This window comes from Carassius auratus, chromosome 44 (assembly GCF_003368295.1).
Source record: "Carassius auratus strain Wakin chromosome 44, ASM336829v1, whole genome shotgun sequence".
Taxonomy (NCBI): Eukaryota; Metazoa; Chordata; class Actinopteri; order Cypriniformes; family Cyprinidae; genus Carassius; species Carassius auratus.
This window is the reverse complement of record NC_039286.1, coordinates 7504370-7522075: the sequence shown is the minus strand read 5'-3', so window position 1 is coordinate 7522075 and position 17706 is coordinate 7504370. Positions and strand designations below refer to the sequence as shown.

Sequence of the window (17706 nt, the reverse complement as noted above, 5' to 3'; positions counted from 1 at the left end):
CCATGGTAACAGGACTGGAATTATTTGCACTCGATTATTGTTTATAAGCCACAAAGATGTCCCGCAAAGACGAATCAGCCCAAACATCAGCATTTAATATCCTAAAGCAGGTATGACCAGGGCTGTGGTTTTAAAATTACAGAGGTCCCACCCCCCCCCCCCCCAATATATATATATATATATATATATATATATATATATATATATATATATATATATATATATATATATATATATATATATATATATATATAAATATATTCTGTATATATATCACTGAACTGCATGTGTGCTAGGGCTGTCAAATTACAATTAGAATTCTGTATATTCATCTGATAAAAAAAATAAAACATTCATAGTAAAAACTGTATTCAAATTCACTGCACCTTCTAGCCACAGGAGACAAAACCTTTTTCCCTAAATTAAATTATGACTTTTAAATATGAATATAACACCTATACTATTAATAAGTATCATTTTTTTTTTAATGTTTGCATTTTAAGAGGAAGGCCAAACATTCGGATAACAATATAAAACTATGTCAGCTTTGATTGATAGTATTTGCATTTTCATCTTTGTCAGTGAACAAAGTAAACAAATTGTCGACTAATGTTTGTTTTATGAATCATTTTATTAAATAAGTTACTTTATTACTTTAACAAATTCACAATAGGCCTATGTGCTCATTCATTATTATTCATATGCCTATATATGATGAAAACGGCTTCATTAATATTTTTTCTTGTCCCCTCACATTGACAGTTACGAATCATATTCAAGCTGCAGCTGCAAACCTTCTGGTCTCTCTTGCGAAACCAACATGGAAGTGACTAAAACTGCAACCTTCTTCAGTGTCTATGGTGGATGGTGGTTACAGCTCTGTTTTATGCAATGCATTGAATCTTCCATTGGCTCGGGGGCAAATCCATTAATGTCTGATAAATCACTGAGATGTTTTAGAAAACTAAAAATCTGCAATTATATCTTGAGACGTCCATCAGAGAATGTTAATCTCTGGTCACAAATAAGTAGACATGTTTTGGTTCATCCATTTGCGTCATCCAATCAGACACAAAATAACACATGCAATTGCTCATCGTTTTAAATGAGGCCAAGAAGTTAAGCTAACACAGGGACAAGAATGTAACCAATGAAAAAGTTCTACCTCTAGTTCTACCTGTCCCCTGTGTTCAATATTCCTGCCCAGCTACAGTCCTGACTCCAATAACTTGATTCCCATTTGACTAGAATAATGACAAGCTGAGGTCCAATCCACTGGTGGTCTAATGTGATGTAATATGTCTTTGATGTTGAATTAGATCTATAATTGAGGGTTTGATGTGATTAACATTTGTTCTTATTGGGCAGTATTTGATTAAGCTAATTAGCATTTCACCGTTATTAATGGTCAGTGGAGGAAGAGGGTGATGCTTTGAATATAAAAGTTCTATCCAACTCTCAGGCATATTAAATATTGCCTAATTGTAATAGACAGTGAGGTGTGTGTGTGTGGCAGCTGACCAGTCTGAAGACATATCCCAGATCCACAGCAGCTTGATGTTTGGTCTGTTATCATATAGAGAGGCATCTAATGGTCTTCCAGTCTATTGACGTCTCTGTTTGCCTGTGAAACAGAAATCTTTATCCTTGGACATTGTATCAAGCTCAGTAAGTCCCTTGAGCATGTCTTGAAGGATAAGAAACCTTCTGCTCTCTCTGTTTTCTATCTCTTTCAACTTTCTTTGTCTTAGTCTAAGTAACATCTGAATAATGGTCTTTTAGAACCAGATTTTTTCCCACTCTCTCCTCTTAATGTTCCTTCAAAGCATTTCTTCCATTAATTCATTTACTCATTTATCGATTTTTACTTTCTTTTCAAGCAAAGAGGATTTATGACACTGCACTTTGAGCCGCAAATACTTAAGCTGTTTTCCCAGTACTTCCTTCCATTAAAAGCGAGTTCTTGTGGTTATAAGTTGTTTTGATGGACAAACTGCCAGAGTCTGGGGGATTTAAGGCCAAAGTTGAATGCTGACCTGATTTATTGGAAATTGTGGTTTCAAGAAATTCTGACAATCACATCAGCTTAATGGTTCTCTTTATGCAAAACCCACTACATATGTGACAAATAAACTCAAATAAAAAGACAAAACTGAAAAACAACAATACTTTGAGACTTTTTTTGTCTTTTTTTTTGCAAAATTAGGCATATTATTAATTAGGCATTAGGCATATTATCAATAATTAATATTACATTATGAATATTGCATTATACTGGGTTCTTAACAAATGTACATTATAATAATAATAACAGTAGTAGTAATAAATATATTCTTTATTTGTAGTTGAGGAACCAGATGGTCTATATGGATTTTATGATGAATATTCATATTCCTCAGCACTCCTGCGGCCAAAATCCATCCAGCCAACATAATCCCGATCTTTTATCCGGTGGTTAATGCTGTTTGCTCTGTTGTTCATGGAGGAGTTACGACGAACCGAGCCTATGAAAGAAAGAAAGAAAGAAAGAAATGAATACAAATCTCCTAACCTCCTAAATAAATAACCAGAAGTGACGTGATGAAAAAGTTAAAGAAGTAGAAGGAAGTGGATTTTATATCTATGGATTTAGTTCCATTCAAACACTTACAGTTTAAATAATTTGTCTTTCAATCGTCTCTGTTAGACACTGCTTTCTAACATCTCTTACATAAAACCTTTTTCTAGGTGGCAAACTATCAATGAAGTTGCCACTGACTGTGTTAATGGCAAAACAAACGGTTCAAAAAGATGTCAATGTGAACTTGTTTTTTCTTTTTTAGATGTGTCAAAAATAGCATTCAGGATTCTCTTGACTTGCTGTAAACTGTAATAGTAGAGAAGGAATTATTTTTAATAGTAATAGTGTGGCAAGGTTTTGGCATTGTTTCAGCTACATACAACATGTAAAGTGTCATTCAATCTGTTTTCAAGGTGTTTGCAACTGATGGGAGAATTTTAGCACACGTTACATTCTAGCTAGTTTTCACCTCCTTCTCACAATTATTAAAAGAGAGAGAGCTAAGCTTAATGAAAAACTAATGCAATGAGAAACTAGGACTCTCGTTAATGGGATCAGTTAGTTCCCCATGCACACTGAATGCCATTGTTTTCATCACGTACATGCAGATTTGTTGTTCTATCATGGTTCAGGTTTTTTTTTTTTTTTTATGCTGGGTTAATTATATACCTTATCCCCAAAATCTAAGTCTTGAAGAAAACCTTTCCACATCTTAGACATAATTTATCTGTTTATTAAACAATTTTCCTTTTGGAGACCATAAATGCTCCCCTTTTTTTTTTTATCGAGGGCCTTATGGGGATGTTTATAACGAGGTTGCTATAACGTGTAGAAAACCTGATCTACACACACACACACACGCACACACACACACACACACACACACACACACACACACACACACACACACACACACACACACACACACACACACACACACACACACACACACACACACACACGCACACACACCCACACACACACACACACACACACACACACACCCATTACAGGCAGTCCATGTTTACAGTTAAATATGTCATGTCACACTGAGCTTGAATGTTCAAAGGTGCAATTCCCTTTCCCTGTGATTAGGAATGATAATAGTTAGATCCTCTTCGAATAGGATACACCCTAATGAGTTATGCAATTTAATGGTACACACCTGACCCAAAAATAGCCACTCCTCGTACACCTTGGGTATAAACACGCTTCACTCAGCTGTGTTTGTGTTTGTCAATGGCCAGCAATTCCAAACTGGAGCTACTGTATAGTGCTTGACAGGTTTTCCTTTCATTATTCGGAAACCTGTAGTTTCATATAATCATTTTACCTGCTTGTTTGTCATTTTTACCTTCCTTTTTGAGTATTTGTGTGTGTTTGTGTATCAAAAAAGAAGCCAAACTGCAGTTTAGCCACAGCACTTATAGAAAAAAATTAAGCAATTTTTAAAGCAAAACATTGAGCACATGGCTAGTTTTCAAATGAAGGCAAAATAACACTGCAATTCACAAACAATGATGTATGTTGCGATGGAAAAAAATGCGCAAAAGTCAAACAGAGAGAAAGCAGAAGAGATGGAAATAAACACACAGAAAGAGCAGAATTAAATCAGTCTTGATCAGTTTGTCTGTTTCCTCTCTTTCCAGCTCTTCTTTCTGTCCGTACTGCAGTATGAGTTGATTTCACTGTTTTACTCATTCATTGTTTCTCTCCTGGTTAGTGTGCAAAACACGAAGCATTCGCTGAAGCTACTTTTTTGGTTTGCAAGACAATTGTGGTCTTTCTGTCACTGAGGATGTTAATGGTTCTTCTTCATCATGTGTTTGGTTGTTAGAGTGTCTCTCACCTTTTTTGGAGATGAGTTTGGCCAGCAGTTCGCTGAGGTTGGCATGGGTGTCTGGGTCTGTGTTGCCTTCTGGCTGCTGTTTGATGGTGAGGCTGGTGGAGCGGACGACCCGGTGGTGCCCACTTAAACTGGCGTCCAGCTGCGAGGGGAGAGGGCTGTCATCAGTGTCAGGTGAAGAGGAGCGCGGCAGACCCAAACAGGAGGCAGAAAGCGCAGCCAGGATCACACACATGCACACCCCGCTGTTCATCCTGCAAATGTGAACAAGAGGAGGAACAGAGAGAGAAACGAGCATGTTCAAAGAAATCATTGTAGTAAGCCTGTTTCATTCTTATCTTGCTGCCTTACAATTTAACACTTTTTCTTTTTAAATTGTATTATATATATTTTTTATATTGAATGTATGTATGTATTTTTAGTTTTTACTGCCTTACAATTTAATTTAGGAAAATACAGTTATTTGATGTAACAAATAAGCTATTCTTGTAAGACTTTTTTTCAAGTCAGTGTAAAGGATGAAAGACAATTTTAAGTCTACATAGATAAAAAGTATTAAAGTAAATAATTTTTCAAAAGACAGGAAAGTTATCAAGCATTGTTTAAAATTATCTTCTGTTAATCTAATGTTTGACATTTCATACAAAAATATTGAAAGAATGTTAAATCTTTGAAAAGTTAAAGGATAGATAGAAAGATAGATAGATAGGATCTCTTACCTTATTCTGTTTTGTGAGCTTGAAGGAGAATGGAAGTGGGTATTCTAAGGAAGGAGGGAGAGAAGCACTTATATACCCAGCTGTGACGTGCACACACACGCACACACATGCATTTACTCACACACGTACACAGACATGCACGCACATGGAAAGTGTTTAAGCATATACATAATATGCTTCATTCTATTTTGGCATCTGCTTTTTCTACAAAATTGGAAAAAAATGCTTTTTTTTAATTTAAATGATTTCATTTTTATAGTCAAACTCTTTTAATTGACATTCTTTCTGAATTTGGCGATACTTTAATCCAAACTCAATTACACAGACAAAGACAGTGAGGGAGTCTCAGCATAGCAGTTTTAGTAAAAATCTGCAACAACTGAGGGTCAATTATCATGGGGAAAAGGAAGCCAATTAAACCCTAATCTGGCTATGTGGTGGTCATCCAAACGCAGTTTGTATGCCATTTCTGTGTGTTAGATATGCTGCATTTCAGTCATTCCTGTGTAGGTAAGTGGACACCATCATGGCTCCAGCCCCACCTGTACCCTCTGGATGTCCAGGTGTGGGTGTCTGACTGACTTTATGTAACTCTTTATGTAACTTACAGCTTTATATATATATATATATATATATATATATATATATATATATATATATATATATATATATATATATATATATATATATACATATATATATATATATATACATATATATATATATATATATATATATATATATACACACACACACACACACAACTCTGTCAAAACACAGTTAGGTTTTTTACTTTGACCCTCTTTTTCAATTTGACAAGCACATAAATGCAGTTGTGAAGAGTAGCTTTTTCCAACTTAGATCTGTAGCAAAAGTAAAAGACTTTCTTTCTAGAAAAGACCTTGAAGTAGTGATTCATGCACTAATTTCCTCTCGACTAGACTACTGCAATTCACTCTATATTGGCCTACCTCAATCTACACTTTCCCGTTTACAGATGGTTCAAAACTCGGCAGCTAGATTGCTGACAGGAACTAGAAAAAGAGACCATATCTCCCCTGTCCTTGCCTCATTGCATTGGCTTCCCATAAAATTTAGAATGGATTTTAAGATCCTTCTTTTTGCATACAAAGCATTGCATAACTCGGCCCCGGATTACATTTCTGATCTTGTAAAACCTTACACAGCTGTTATTAAGATCTGGCAATTAAGATCTGGAGATCAGTTACTTTTATTGGTTCCTCGTTCTCGCTGCAAATCAAAAGGTGATCGAGCTTTCTCTGTAGCTGCCCCAAAGCTCTGGAATGGTCTACCCTTGAGCATTAGGGCTTCTCCATCACTGGATGTTTTTAAAACTAGCTTAAAGACATATTTTTATACCTTAGCTTTTGAGTGATACTGTTTATGTATATATATATATATATATATATATATATATATATATATATATATATATATATATATATATATATATATATATATATTTTTTTTTTTTTTTTTTTTATGTATATATAGTTGGTGTTTTATGTATAATTGGTCTGTTGTATATGATATTTGCTTTTATCTCCACTCTTTTCTATTTTAAATCATGTTTTACTGTAAAGCAATTTGGATCAGCTACAGTTGTGTTAAATTTGTGCTATATAAATAAACTTTGACTTGACTTGACTTGACACACACACACACACACAGTACAGACCAAAAGTTTGGAAACATTACTTTTTTTATGTTTTTGAAAGAAGTTTCTTCTGCTCATCAAGCCTGCATTTATTTGATCAAAAATACAGAAAAAAACAGTAATATTGTGAAATATTATTACAACTTAAAATAATAGTTTTCCATTTGAATATACTTTAAAAAATAATTTATTCCGGTGAGGCAAAGCTGAATTTTCAGCATCATTACTCCAGCCTTCAGTCTGACATGTAACATCCAGTCTATCACATGATCATTTAGAAATCATTCTAATATTCTGATTTATGAGTGTTGGAAACAGTTCTGCTTTCTAATATATTTAATGAATAAAAGGTTAAAAAGAACTGCATTTATTCAAAATAAAAATAAAAATTATATTTTTAACAATATATATATTTCTAATAATATATTTTCTAATAATATATTTTCTTTACTATCACTTTTTATCCTTGCTGAATAAAAGTATTGATTTTATAAAAAAAAGACAAATAAATACTGACCCCAAATTACTGACCAGCAGTGTATATTGTTATTACAAAATATTTATATTTTAAAAACATAGCTTCTTTTTTTAATTTTTTTTTTTTTACTTTTTATTCATCAAAGTATCCTAAAAAAGTATCACATGTTCTGAAAAAATAACAGCAGAACTGTTTCCAACTTTGATAATGAATCATCATATTAGAATGATTTCTAAAGGATCATGTGATAATGATCCTAAAAATTCAGGTTTGCATCACAGAAATAAATGATAATTTATACATTTAAAAACAATTATTTTGAATTGTAATAATATATCACAATATTAAAAATGTTTCTGTATTTTTGATCAAATAAATGCGGGCTTGATGAGCAGAAGAAACATATTTCAAAAACATTAAAAATAGTAATGTTTCCAAACTTTTGGTCTGTACTGTATATATATATATATATATATATATATATATATATATATATATATATATATATATATATATATATATATATATATATATATATATATATATATACAGTATACACACACACACACACACACACACAATGAGTATGGTATAAATATTTATAAATATATATAAATATTTCTTTTTAGTTTGTCTTCATTTCCCCCCTCTTTTTGAGTCATCCTTCTATGACTTCCTTCTTCATCTTCTGCCGTCACACTGCTTTAATAAACCCTTGTGGGCAGAATGGAGACTGTGGTGTCAGACAAAAAAAAAAAAAAAAAAAAAATTCAAACAGATTCATTTTGAGATAACCTGCATGATCAATAACAATTGATCCCTGTCATTTGCATAGTAATGGGAAGACAGAGTTATCAGAGTTGATCTCTAATGTTGCACCATATTACTTTCTCTGAAGAATACCGGTTTCACTATAATTTGTGTGAATCAAGCTGCTAAGCTTCAAAATGACAATGAGTCTGTCATCCCTCTTATTCTTGGCTTTCTACCCCATCCTTTTTGTAGCTTTTGTTTTTTCATATTTGACATCTTCTTTAAAGCTTTTATGAGGTGAGAATTTAAGTACTCATGGGGTACTTTAGTTTTCACAGAAAACGGCAGTAAATAAAAACATCTCTGTTCAGTCCACCTGTCTGTCATTCTTTCTCCCTCTCTCTATTTCTCTCTTCTTCTTATGGTTATCAGGGTGAAACATTTACGTGGTCGGTGTAGGAACACTTGCGTGGGAGGTGCTGTGAAGCATGAGTATTGATTGGCTGGCGTGTGGGAGGTGTTCGTGTGATTGGAGCCCGTCGTAATGTGAAGGCAACCTGTACTTCAATTTGCTTGACTTCTTAACTCCAGGTGTGAAGGATGGTCCCACATTAGATCCACTCGCAACCTGTGTTTGATGAGGAGATTTTTATAGCGAAGGTCATCAAGACTACTGAATTTTAGCCCAGAGTAATTTCCCACTTCCATCACTTACATAATAAAGTCAAGCCTCAAGAGGATTTATTATAGATCAGGGTTGTGGCTGAAGTTCGAATCTGGCTTGCAACATCTTCCAATCACGTCTCTTTCCCCTTCATTTCCTGTTCTAATTTTATTCTTCTCCTAATAAAAAATGTCAAAAAGGCTAAAACTATTTAATGGACGGGTCTTTTGCTAAAGTCAGAAATAATCTTAATCAAACATGCTAATATTGTTGTAGTTAATAAGAAATGCTTCTCGAGCACAGTCATGCATCAAGGCATTTTAGAATGATTTCTGAAGGATCATGTGACACTGAAGATAATTAGCTTTTCCTTCACAGTTAATAAACTTAAAAGTTATTTGAAATTATAATCACATTTCATCAAATAAATGTCACCTTGGTGAGCATTTTCTTTTCTTTTTTGTGTACAATGTTTTTTTTTTTTTTTTTTTTTTATGTGTATTGCTTGTTACTCAACATGACCTTGTGAATTGCCCCTTGGGGACAAATCAAGTATTTTAAATTGAACTAAGACACTTCTTTGAAAAAACAACCTGAAGAAAAACACATTTTCTATCAGAATGTCAAAAAGAATGCTGTTTCGTGTCAAACCAAGTGCTGTGCAAATCATTACTTCAGTCTCTCTCCAAGCGGGTTCGTTTGCAACAATTACTGCAGTCCATGCAGAAATTCTGCCTGTCGCATTAACTGATGTTCATCATGTTTTATTCTGATCTGTGTCTGTCATGATAGGGTCAATTCTAAATCGAGGTTTAGGAGGTTAAACGGCAGATGTAATTGTGCTCACCTCACAGTCTTCTGGAAAGAAATGAAACCAGCGCCATTACCAAAGATCATTCCAGAGTAATTGAGGATGACCTATGTAAATCTATGCTTCTTACAAGACAGCTAAACTTTCCACTGCACACTTGAATGAGTAATTTAAAGCTGTTTCTCTCATTGCTGCTGACCCTCTCTCTGTCTGTAATTACATACTGTCACTTAATTACCACATTTCAGACCAGAAAAGACCAAGTAAAATGTCCATGTTACTTACAGATGTTAGCTGGAAAGGGAGAAGACCAAGCAAAATTGATAGACTTATGCTTTATGCAACATCTATGAAATCAAAAAGAGTTTTGTAGACATAGCCAACATATGCTAGTGAACTCCCAGTTAGCAAAATGAACATTTAGTAGATTAAACATATACACTCTTTTCTTTCATTGGAAATGGACTTAAAATGTTGACGACTCAAGTACTCTCATTCAGAGATGTCCAATCAAATACTCAGTATAATGGCAAAGTCCCTACCTCAATACCATCTATTTGTAACTAGCATTAGCAAGTAGCAAATAATATCAGTGGCTGTGAAATGTACAAGCCCTTTCATATACCTTCCAATCATCCCTTTTCAACATTAAATACAGGAACTGTGAAAACTGTGCTCTTCAAGCCATTTAAAGGGCTCTTTAGTTTTTTAAGAGAACGCAAAGGACTGCGGAGACATAAAAGGGGTGATATGGTCAGTGGGGGGGGGGGGGGGGATCATTATCATAAAGATCATTATTTTCTGTATTTGTTTTTGCAATTAGTGATCGGCAGGCAAGTCATGTCACTCGGTGGCCATCTTTGAAATGCCTCTTGGGCATGCAAGTGCAGCTCCTATCTCTTTGAACAGGGAAACATCAAATTCTCCAAAACTGTTAACTAAGCTTATGATTACAGTTTATATTTGAAATCACCAATGAAATCTGACAACAACTGTGTCATAAATGTTGTTTCTTTAGCTGAAATAGTGTTATAAAAAGCTTATTTTTCAGCGTGGACAAGCCAGTGTGCTTTCGCAGTCCTGAGCGCACGTCTCAGAGTGCTGACTGTTTCTATAGCAACCGGGACTTTTATGGCAGCTAAAGTGACTTTATTGATTAGCGATTGGCTCTTTCACTCAGAAGGCGGGGCTTCCTGCGATTTAGAGGCCATGTTAAGCATTGCATTTTTCCCCATTCAAAACGAATGCGTGTGACACGTCTTGGGTACAGTGTTGCCAACTTAGCAATTTTGTTGCTAAATTTAGCAACTTTTTAGATACCCTAGCAACTTTTTTCCAAAAGTACCTAGCAACAAATTTAGCCATTATAAAAATGTATTTGGCAAATTTTAGAAATGTGAATTAAGTTACCTGCTATTTGCAATTGTTCATTTTATTAATAATAATTTAAACATTTTTAATTTATGATAAAATGTGTTGTTCTGTTAGTACACTGTAAGAAAAATGGTAAAGATACTAGTAATTTTCCAGGACATTATCCATTATCCAATGTAACCAAAAACACAATGCGTAATTTAAAATACGGGTAAAAAAACAATACAGAAAATGATTTTATATTAACATAATAAATTGTGCATGCATATATGTATGCAACTTATTTTACCAACAAATCTAAACTGACATATATAAATATAGTTTTTCTATTTATTTTTTTTCTGAGATTTGATGTCGTCGTGATTACACAATTATGTCATCACGCAATGACATCACAATGTTATTTACCAACTTTTAGAAAAAAAAAATTCCTTTAGCAACTTTCTGTGAAAAGTAGTTGGCAACACTGTGAATTCTAGTCTTTGTCGGATTTAGCAATCTCTCTTATTTATAAGGCGACACTATTCCACCATATTGTGTGTTGCACTTTTTCACATTTATAATAGTATGAGTGCACCATTTTGTATATATATAAAATCTTTGTTAATGTACTTTACCTAAATTAGTGTCACATTTAACCATTTAATCTATAGCAACTCTCAAATAGCTGAAGGATCTAGGCATAAAGATAACAACAGTTCAATGTGACAATAAAACACACAAGGACACACACACACACACAGCCAGATGTCACTGTGATAAACTATATAGAGTGTCCTCTGGTAAACAATAAATAATTCACAACTAAACAAATGTATGTTTTTAAGTGCAATGCTCTGTCACCTTTACAATCCCACTTAGATTTAAATAAGAAAAAATATATTACCTTTCCATTTACAGACCCTAAAGATTCATTGATTGTAATGATAATGATCCTCCATGGTGAATTCATGTTTAACTTTTAGATTGCCAAAGCACTTGCTTGTGATAATAAAATCTGCATTGATAAGGGGAACAAACTAATTTAGTTCACTTTTGTCACCAATTTGGTCCAAAGGAAAAGGCACCCACATTACAATGACGCCACTGTAATTATCCTTGTGTTGGGTAGGAAATGGCATCCTATTTTGCAGTGTTTTGTTGTGTGGTCTACCTCTAGCTTGGCCAATATCACTTGAAGCAGGATGAATTAGGACTGAAGAGCCAGCTGGGTTGTGCTGAAAGAGGCACCTGTCCTCTTCCTCGTCAGCATTGCAAAGAGCAAGTTAACGAGAGGATGGATTGACAATTATCAGTCCCTGAGGGGCTGCTTGCATATATCTGTTGTATTTTTGGTAAGCAGAGTATCGATTCTGTGATTCTGGAGGACATCATTTTATTTTATCTTCACTAATCGGAGTTAATATTAATAGGCACATTTCAACAAAGAATTAAATACAACTAGAAGCTTTTGCTCTCAGCATATACTCATTCTATCCTTTAGATGACTGACCATTTCATACCATCTCAAAGAACAATTTAAACATCAAAAACAGCACTGATGCCTTGTAAAGACAGTTTGTACTTCACTGGCCTTCTATAGACTTTTTTTATGAACTCCCCATGGTTAAATTCATAATTTGTGATAGTTTCTTTGAGTTGAGTACAATGACAATAGCAGAAAATCTCTGCAATGACAATAACTCTTTGTTTGCTGAGAGGTTGCATGAGTTTCCCCTAGGGGATTCATAAAGTATCACTATCTATCAATCTATGAATATTTAATAATGCTGAGCTCCACCATCCAAACAAAATACATTACAGGTTTCCCTTCTCTGCAATGTTTGAATATTTATTTAAAGATTTTTTTCCCCTCTTTATCCCTAAGCCTGTATATTTTTTATATTGTTGGGATGCAGGATGAATCTAATTAAAACCATTATCCTAGGAGGTGTTAAGATCTTTAAAAGATGCAGGAAGTCAGTGATATTGATTGAAGCCTCTGGCTAATGAAAGGAATTGCGATACTCACAAAAGGTTTAGTGTAGTTTTGATTTATAAAGAACATGACACAACACTATAAAACAATCACAATTTTGTAACAAAGATAAATCTATGGTCAATTTTTTCACAGCCTATAGGTTATAGGTGCTGCCACTGAAAATGCACAATGTCCCTTGAGTTTCAATCATGTCATAGGTACAGACAACAATAAAGTATCCGATGGCCTTAGAAGCGTAGTCTCATGGAACGAGAGAAGGTTGGACAAGTATGATGGTGCCAAACATATTATGGATTTGTACACAAATAGCAATACCTTAAACTGAATTCTTAACTTTATAGGAAGTCAGTGTAAACTATTCAAAACTGCAGTAATACATTCTCTCTTTCTGGTACCTGTCTGGTTGCAGCATTTTGGACCGCTGAAGGCGAGATAAGCAAGACTGAGTTATCCCTAAATACAATGAATTAAAATAATCCAAACTTTTTTCCAGATCCTTAAAGGAAATAAAAAATTTAATTCTAACCTGAAACAGTACAGATTTAATAACTGAATTTATCTGCCATCAAATTTGAGAGCCGGCTCAAAAATAACACCCAAATTCTGAACCTAGGGTTTTAGTTATAGAATTTGGAAAGGTTAGCAGAACAATCAGACTGTACAAAAACTAACACTTCAGTCTTACAATTTATGTGTAGAATGGTTTTAGATTTTTTTTTACATTTATCTATAAAAAATTATCCGCCATCCAAATCCAAATCCAAATCCAATATCAACCAGAGACCTAGAGAGATATTTTCTCATTTGTGTTCATTGGAAGATAAAGCTGTATATCATCTGCATAAAAATGGTATGAGATCTGATACTTCCAAAAGATCTTGCCTAAAGGAAGAAAATAGAGGGAGAACAAAACAGGGCCTAAAATGAAACCCTGCGCTACTTCACAAGTACATGCAGCATTGACAGAGGTAAAATTCACACTATAGCTACAGAAAAAGATCTCCCTTTAAGACAGGATGAAACCAGTTTAAGATCATTCCTCTAATACCAGCATAATCCTCCAATCAGCTCAATAAGCTGATCAGTATCGAAAGCCAGGCTTAGATCCAAAAACCAAAACTCCACATTTCCCAGAGTCAACAGCTAGTAACAGACCATTTAACACTTTCAAAAGAGCAGATTCTGTACTATACTGAGCTCTGAACCTGGCCTGAAACTTGTCTAATATGTCACTATTCTTTAAAAAGGAGGAGAGTTTAAGAAGGAAAGGAAGTTTTGACATAAGCTGGTAAAACCTTAGCTGAAACCTTTGGAACAAGGGTAGGCTATTTAAGTACAGGCTGTATCAAATCATGTTTGAAACAAAATGGAACATAAGAATACTATTCATTTTAAACTTAAAATATGGACCAATGGCATCTAATACTTCCACTGTTAAAGATGTGGGAATTGGATCCAGGGAACACGATGCAGGTTTCAAATGACTAATAATGTCCATTAGACAAGAAATAGACAAAGGCTCAAAACTAGATAATGTAACATGACTGCAATGATCAACAAAAGAGACATTCCCAGAATGCACAATATTAAGGCGAATATTTTGAATCTTATTAATAAAAACCTCTTAAAAATCATTACAAATGAAAGGAGATGGCCCAGGAAATGAAGTCGTAATAGGGTTTAAAACCCTGTTAATAGTGCTAAAACTATTTCCAGTATCTATCTGCAGCATTGCATGAGATAAGATTAGAAAATGACCTAGCATTCTTAACAAATTGCTGATAAGTAACTAAACAATCCCTCAAAATTTCATAAGAAACTTGCTGTTTGTCCCTTTTCCATTTTCTCTCATCTTACATTTCCGTCTTAAAACTCTTTAAAAAAAGGGTATTTCAGTTTCAGTGGAGCAATAGAATCCAAAATCGTGTTGTTCCTGAAATAAGTGAATTAAACATAACATAAATTTCATAAGTCAAACTAGGAAATTGCATCCTGCATATAACTAAACAGCCTTGCACATTCTCATCCCCTTCATTTGGAAGAATCTGGCAAAGCCTTGGCAAACTCCGTATTACCACTCAAACTTAAAACTAAGCAAAATACCTTACCATACTTTATTATAAAGTAAGGTTTTTACCTGTCATTGCAGTTTTCACATTAACTTTAACATATACAGTATAAGTTTGTTTGGCTCAAAAGTAATGGCATACAATAGTCTATATATAACTATTTGTAAAAAAAAAAATCTGGAGACCCAAGAAATAGCTATGAATTTGGGGAATGAATGCACTCAAAAAACAGCAGCAATTTAATAAATTAATAAAAATAAAAATGCTTCTGGCTCTTGTGTCAATCAATCATGTGTTTAATCCTGCCAACCACATACCAGCATCAAATGTCTATAGAAGTTCCTGATAGGGGATCCATGTGATAGTATGTGCAATTTCAGGATAGTACATCAACTATAATGCCTCAGCTGTACTTTTCCCATTACAATCAGTGAATAGGTTTATTCCCAAATCACAATTGCGGTGTCATTATGATGAATTACCCCCCAAATTGAATAAGTTTGACCTGACAGGCAGCGAAAGGGCTTGCGTAGGATTTGGGCAACAATCAGATGCTGATGCTTGTTTTTTAATAAAAGAAATGACAGTCAATTGTGTTAGAGTTTCCAAAGGGCTTTCAATTAATCAGGCTTTTGATATAATAATGAAGGGATGCGCCTGTATACACAAAGGGAACACTTGAGTGAAAACTTTAGAGGAGAATGTGAAGTGGATCAAATCATGACTCACTCTCATGCCAATATCTGTCCACAACCAGTTAGCAGAGATCTCAAGAGCAAAACACAAGGTTAACAAACTCATTGACTGTAAACAATATAGGTATTCAAGGCAATGCATTGTATTTGTAATGCATTGAGTTATTGCATTACTCTGCATGTATTCTGCTTCATTCAGCTCTTCTGCTTAGATTTGCACTTTTTATCTGCACTGTCGGTTTTCCTCTTGTTAATTATAATCCATATTTTGAACATTTTGAATTTCTTAAGCTACAGTATTGGATCTGTGATTCAGGGCAGGAAATCCCCTGTAGAGTTGGGCCATGTGAGAAAGTTCAGCCTATACTTAAAGTGCACTGGATTCAGTCTCACTGGAGATGAATCCTTCCATTTATAAGTATCGATTATTAGTGAGACCCTTAATCGATAAATAACTCTTGCTCAACAGTTTCACCCCCTGAGACTTTATCTGGCACATAAATGACTCAATAATGCTGAGACTCTTATTAAGAGCAGTTCATAAACTTCTCTACACAAGGTAAAGAATGCATAAAAAGGCATAAAATAGCTGAAAGATTTTTTTAATTGAATTGCTTCTACAATTTCTGCAGTGATCAATCGATCAAAGTCTCGTATCTTCATTAGATATATATAGTTTAAAAACACCCTGAAAAACACATTCTCTATGATGTATTGATTTTATTGAAGGAAATCCCCATCACTGGTGTGAATGTCAACCTGGTAATGGCTTCGTTCCAGGGGCGCTCTTAGGGGAGAGTGAATCAGATACGCAAGGATGATACAACAGGCATATGCTGAATAATGAATGAATCTTGGCTCCTTGAGACATCTGATATTCCTTTAAAAAAGGGGGGTTGGTAGGAAACATCATGGACATTTCAAGCCAAATGTATTCTGAATTCAAAAAAAAAAAAAGAGAAATGATTGCAGAATAAAACAATGTTGTATGATTATTTTAGATAAAAAAATAAGCGTTTTTCTAAAACATTGCAGCAATGATGGGTGGGAAATCTAAAGTGAGTTCAATACAGATGAAATGAGGATGTTTTCTGTATAAATGGACATTGTAATGAGTTTCATTGTATTTCAGTCTTCAGTGAATTAATGGAATAAATGACGACAGTCAATTAATATCTAAAAGCCTTGCAAGAGTTTGTGGGAAATTGCAACTAAAATTTTTCATGCCAACTTGAAATATCTCGGTGAAGTTTAATGTACATTACTCTGAGTATTTTGCAATTAAACTGTCCTCCAAAAATATTTATCAGATGATGTCATTCCCACTTTGTCCAAGGGCCCAATGGCTCTGATAAACATGTTTTTAGACTCTATAGACCCTATAGGGAATTACTGCTATATACTCACATCTTCCTCTTCATCCACTAGATCTCATAAAATAAAACCTCCTGCTTTCCCACCTCTTGTCTCTCTCATTCCATAGTTCATAATCTTCTTCTGTAAAAGGCTTCAATTATTAATGGCAACCTAGCAAAACAAATGTCAATGTCAAAACCGATTATACATTGTTGACACAAGTGATAGGCCCTTATTCAGGATAATTGGCCCCTTGGTGTTTGAATAGTAAGCTTTATCAAGGCCAGTGCTTAATAGATTACGAATGACAGTCATTATCACACACAGCTTTCCTGTGCATAGGGAAGTGTATTAATTGATTGTTCGAGATGACTGAAAACATTGCTCCTGTAACTAATGTATGCCAGTTATCTATGATAAATAATTCAATGCTTGACTTGATGTAGCCCTATTTGTTAAATACAAAAGATCATATATAAAATAATTTATAAAACTATTATACATGCTGTATATGAATATCTGTATATGATAATAAATGTAGAAAATGCATATATGACATGTTTATGTATAGATAAATGATCAGTAATAATACTGACATCGCTGAAAATATGGATAACTTACAGCTCATTATGTAAATCAGATGTTGATTCAGATCAGTGAAGGATTCATCAGAGTGATTCAGACTGGTAACTTGTCTTAATTTAAAGAACAGGCTTGTTCAT

At 34.1% G+C, this 17706-nt stretch overlaps 1 protein-coding gene across 1 annotated transcript; it reads right to left on the bottom strand.

Moving 5' to 3' along the window:
• Positions 1 to 2009: 2009 nt before the first annotated feature.
• Positions 2010 to 5159, bottom strand: LOC113061987 (cholecystokinin-like). The gene is made up of 3 exons (XM_026231486.1): positions 5126 to 5159; positions 4410 to 4660; positions 2010 to 2504 (listed from the first exon to the last, which is right to left on the bottom strand). Exons 2-3 carry the CDS (start codon positions 4657 to 4659, stop codon positions 2374 to 2376), a joined length of 381 nt encoding a protein of 126 aa, XP_026087271.1. The 5' UTR covers position 4660; positions 5126 to 5159; the 3' UTR covers positions 2010 to 2373.
• Positions 5160 to 17706: the final 12547 nt, after the last annotated feature.

Excerpts from the sequence above, each read along its gene's own strand:
- LOC113061987 (XM_026231486.1), bottom strand. The coding sequence starts at position 4,659 with ATGAACAGCGGGGTGTGCATGTGTGTGATCCTGGCTGCGCTTTCTGCC. Across the intron at positions 2,505-4,409 it reads CAAACTCATCTCCAAAAAAG|GCTCGGTTCGTCGTAACTCC; the intron begins GTGAGAGACACT and ends TTTCTTTCATAG.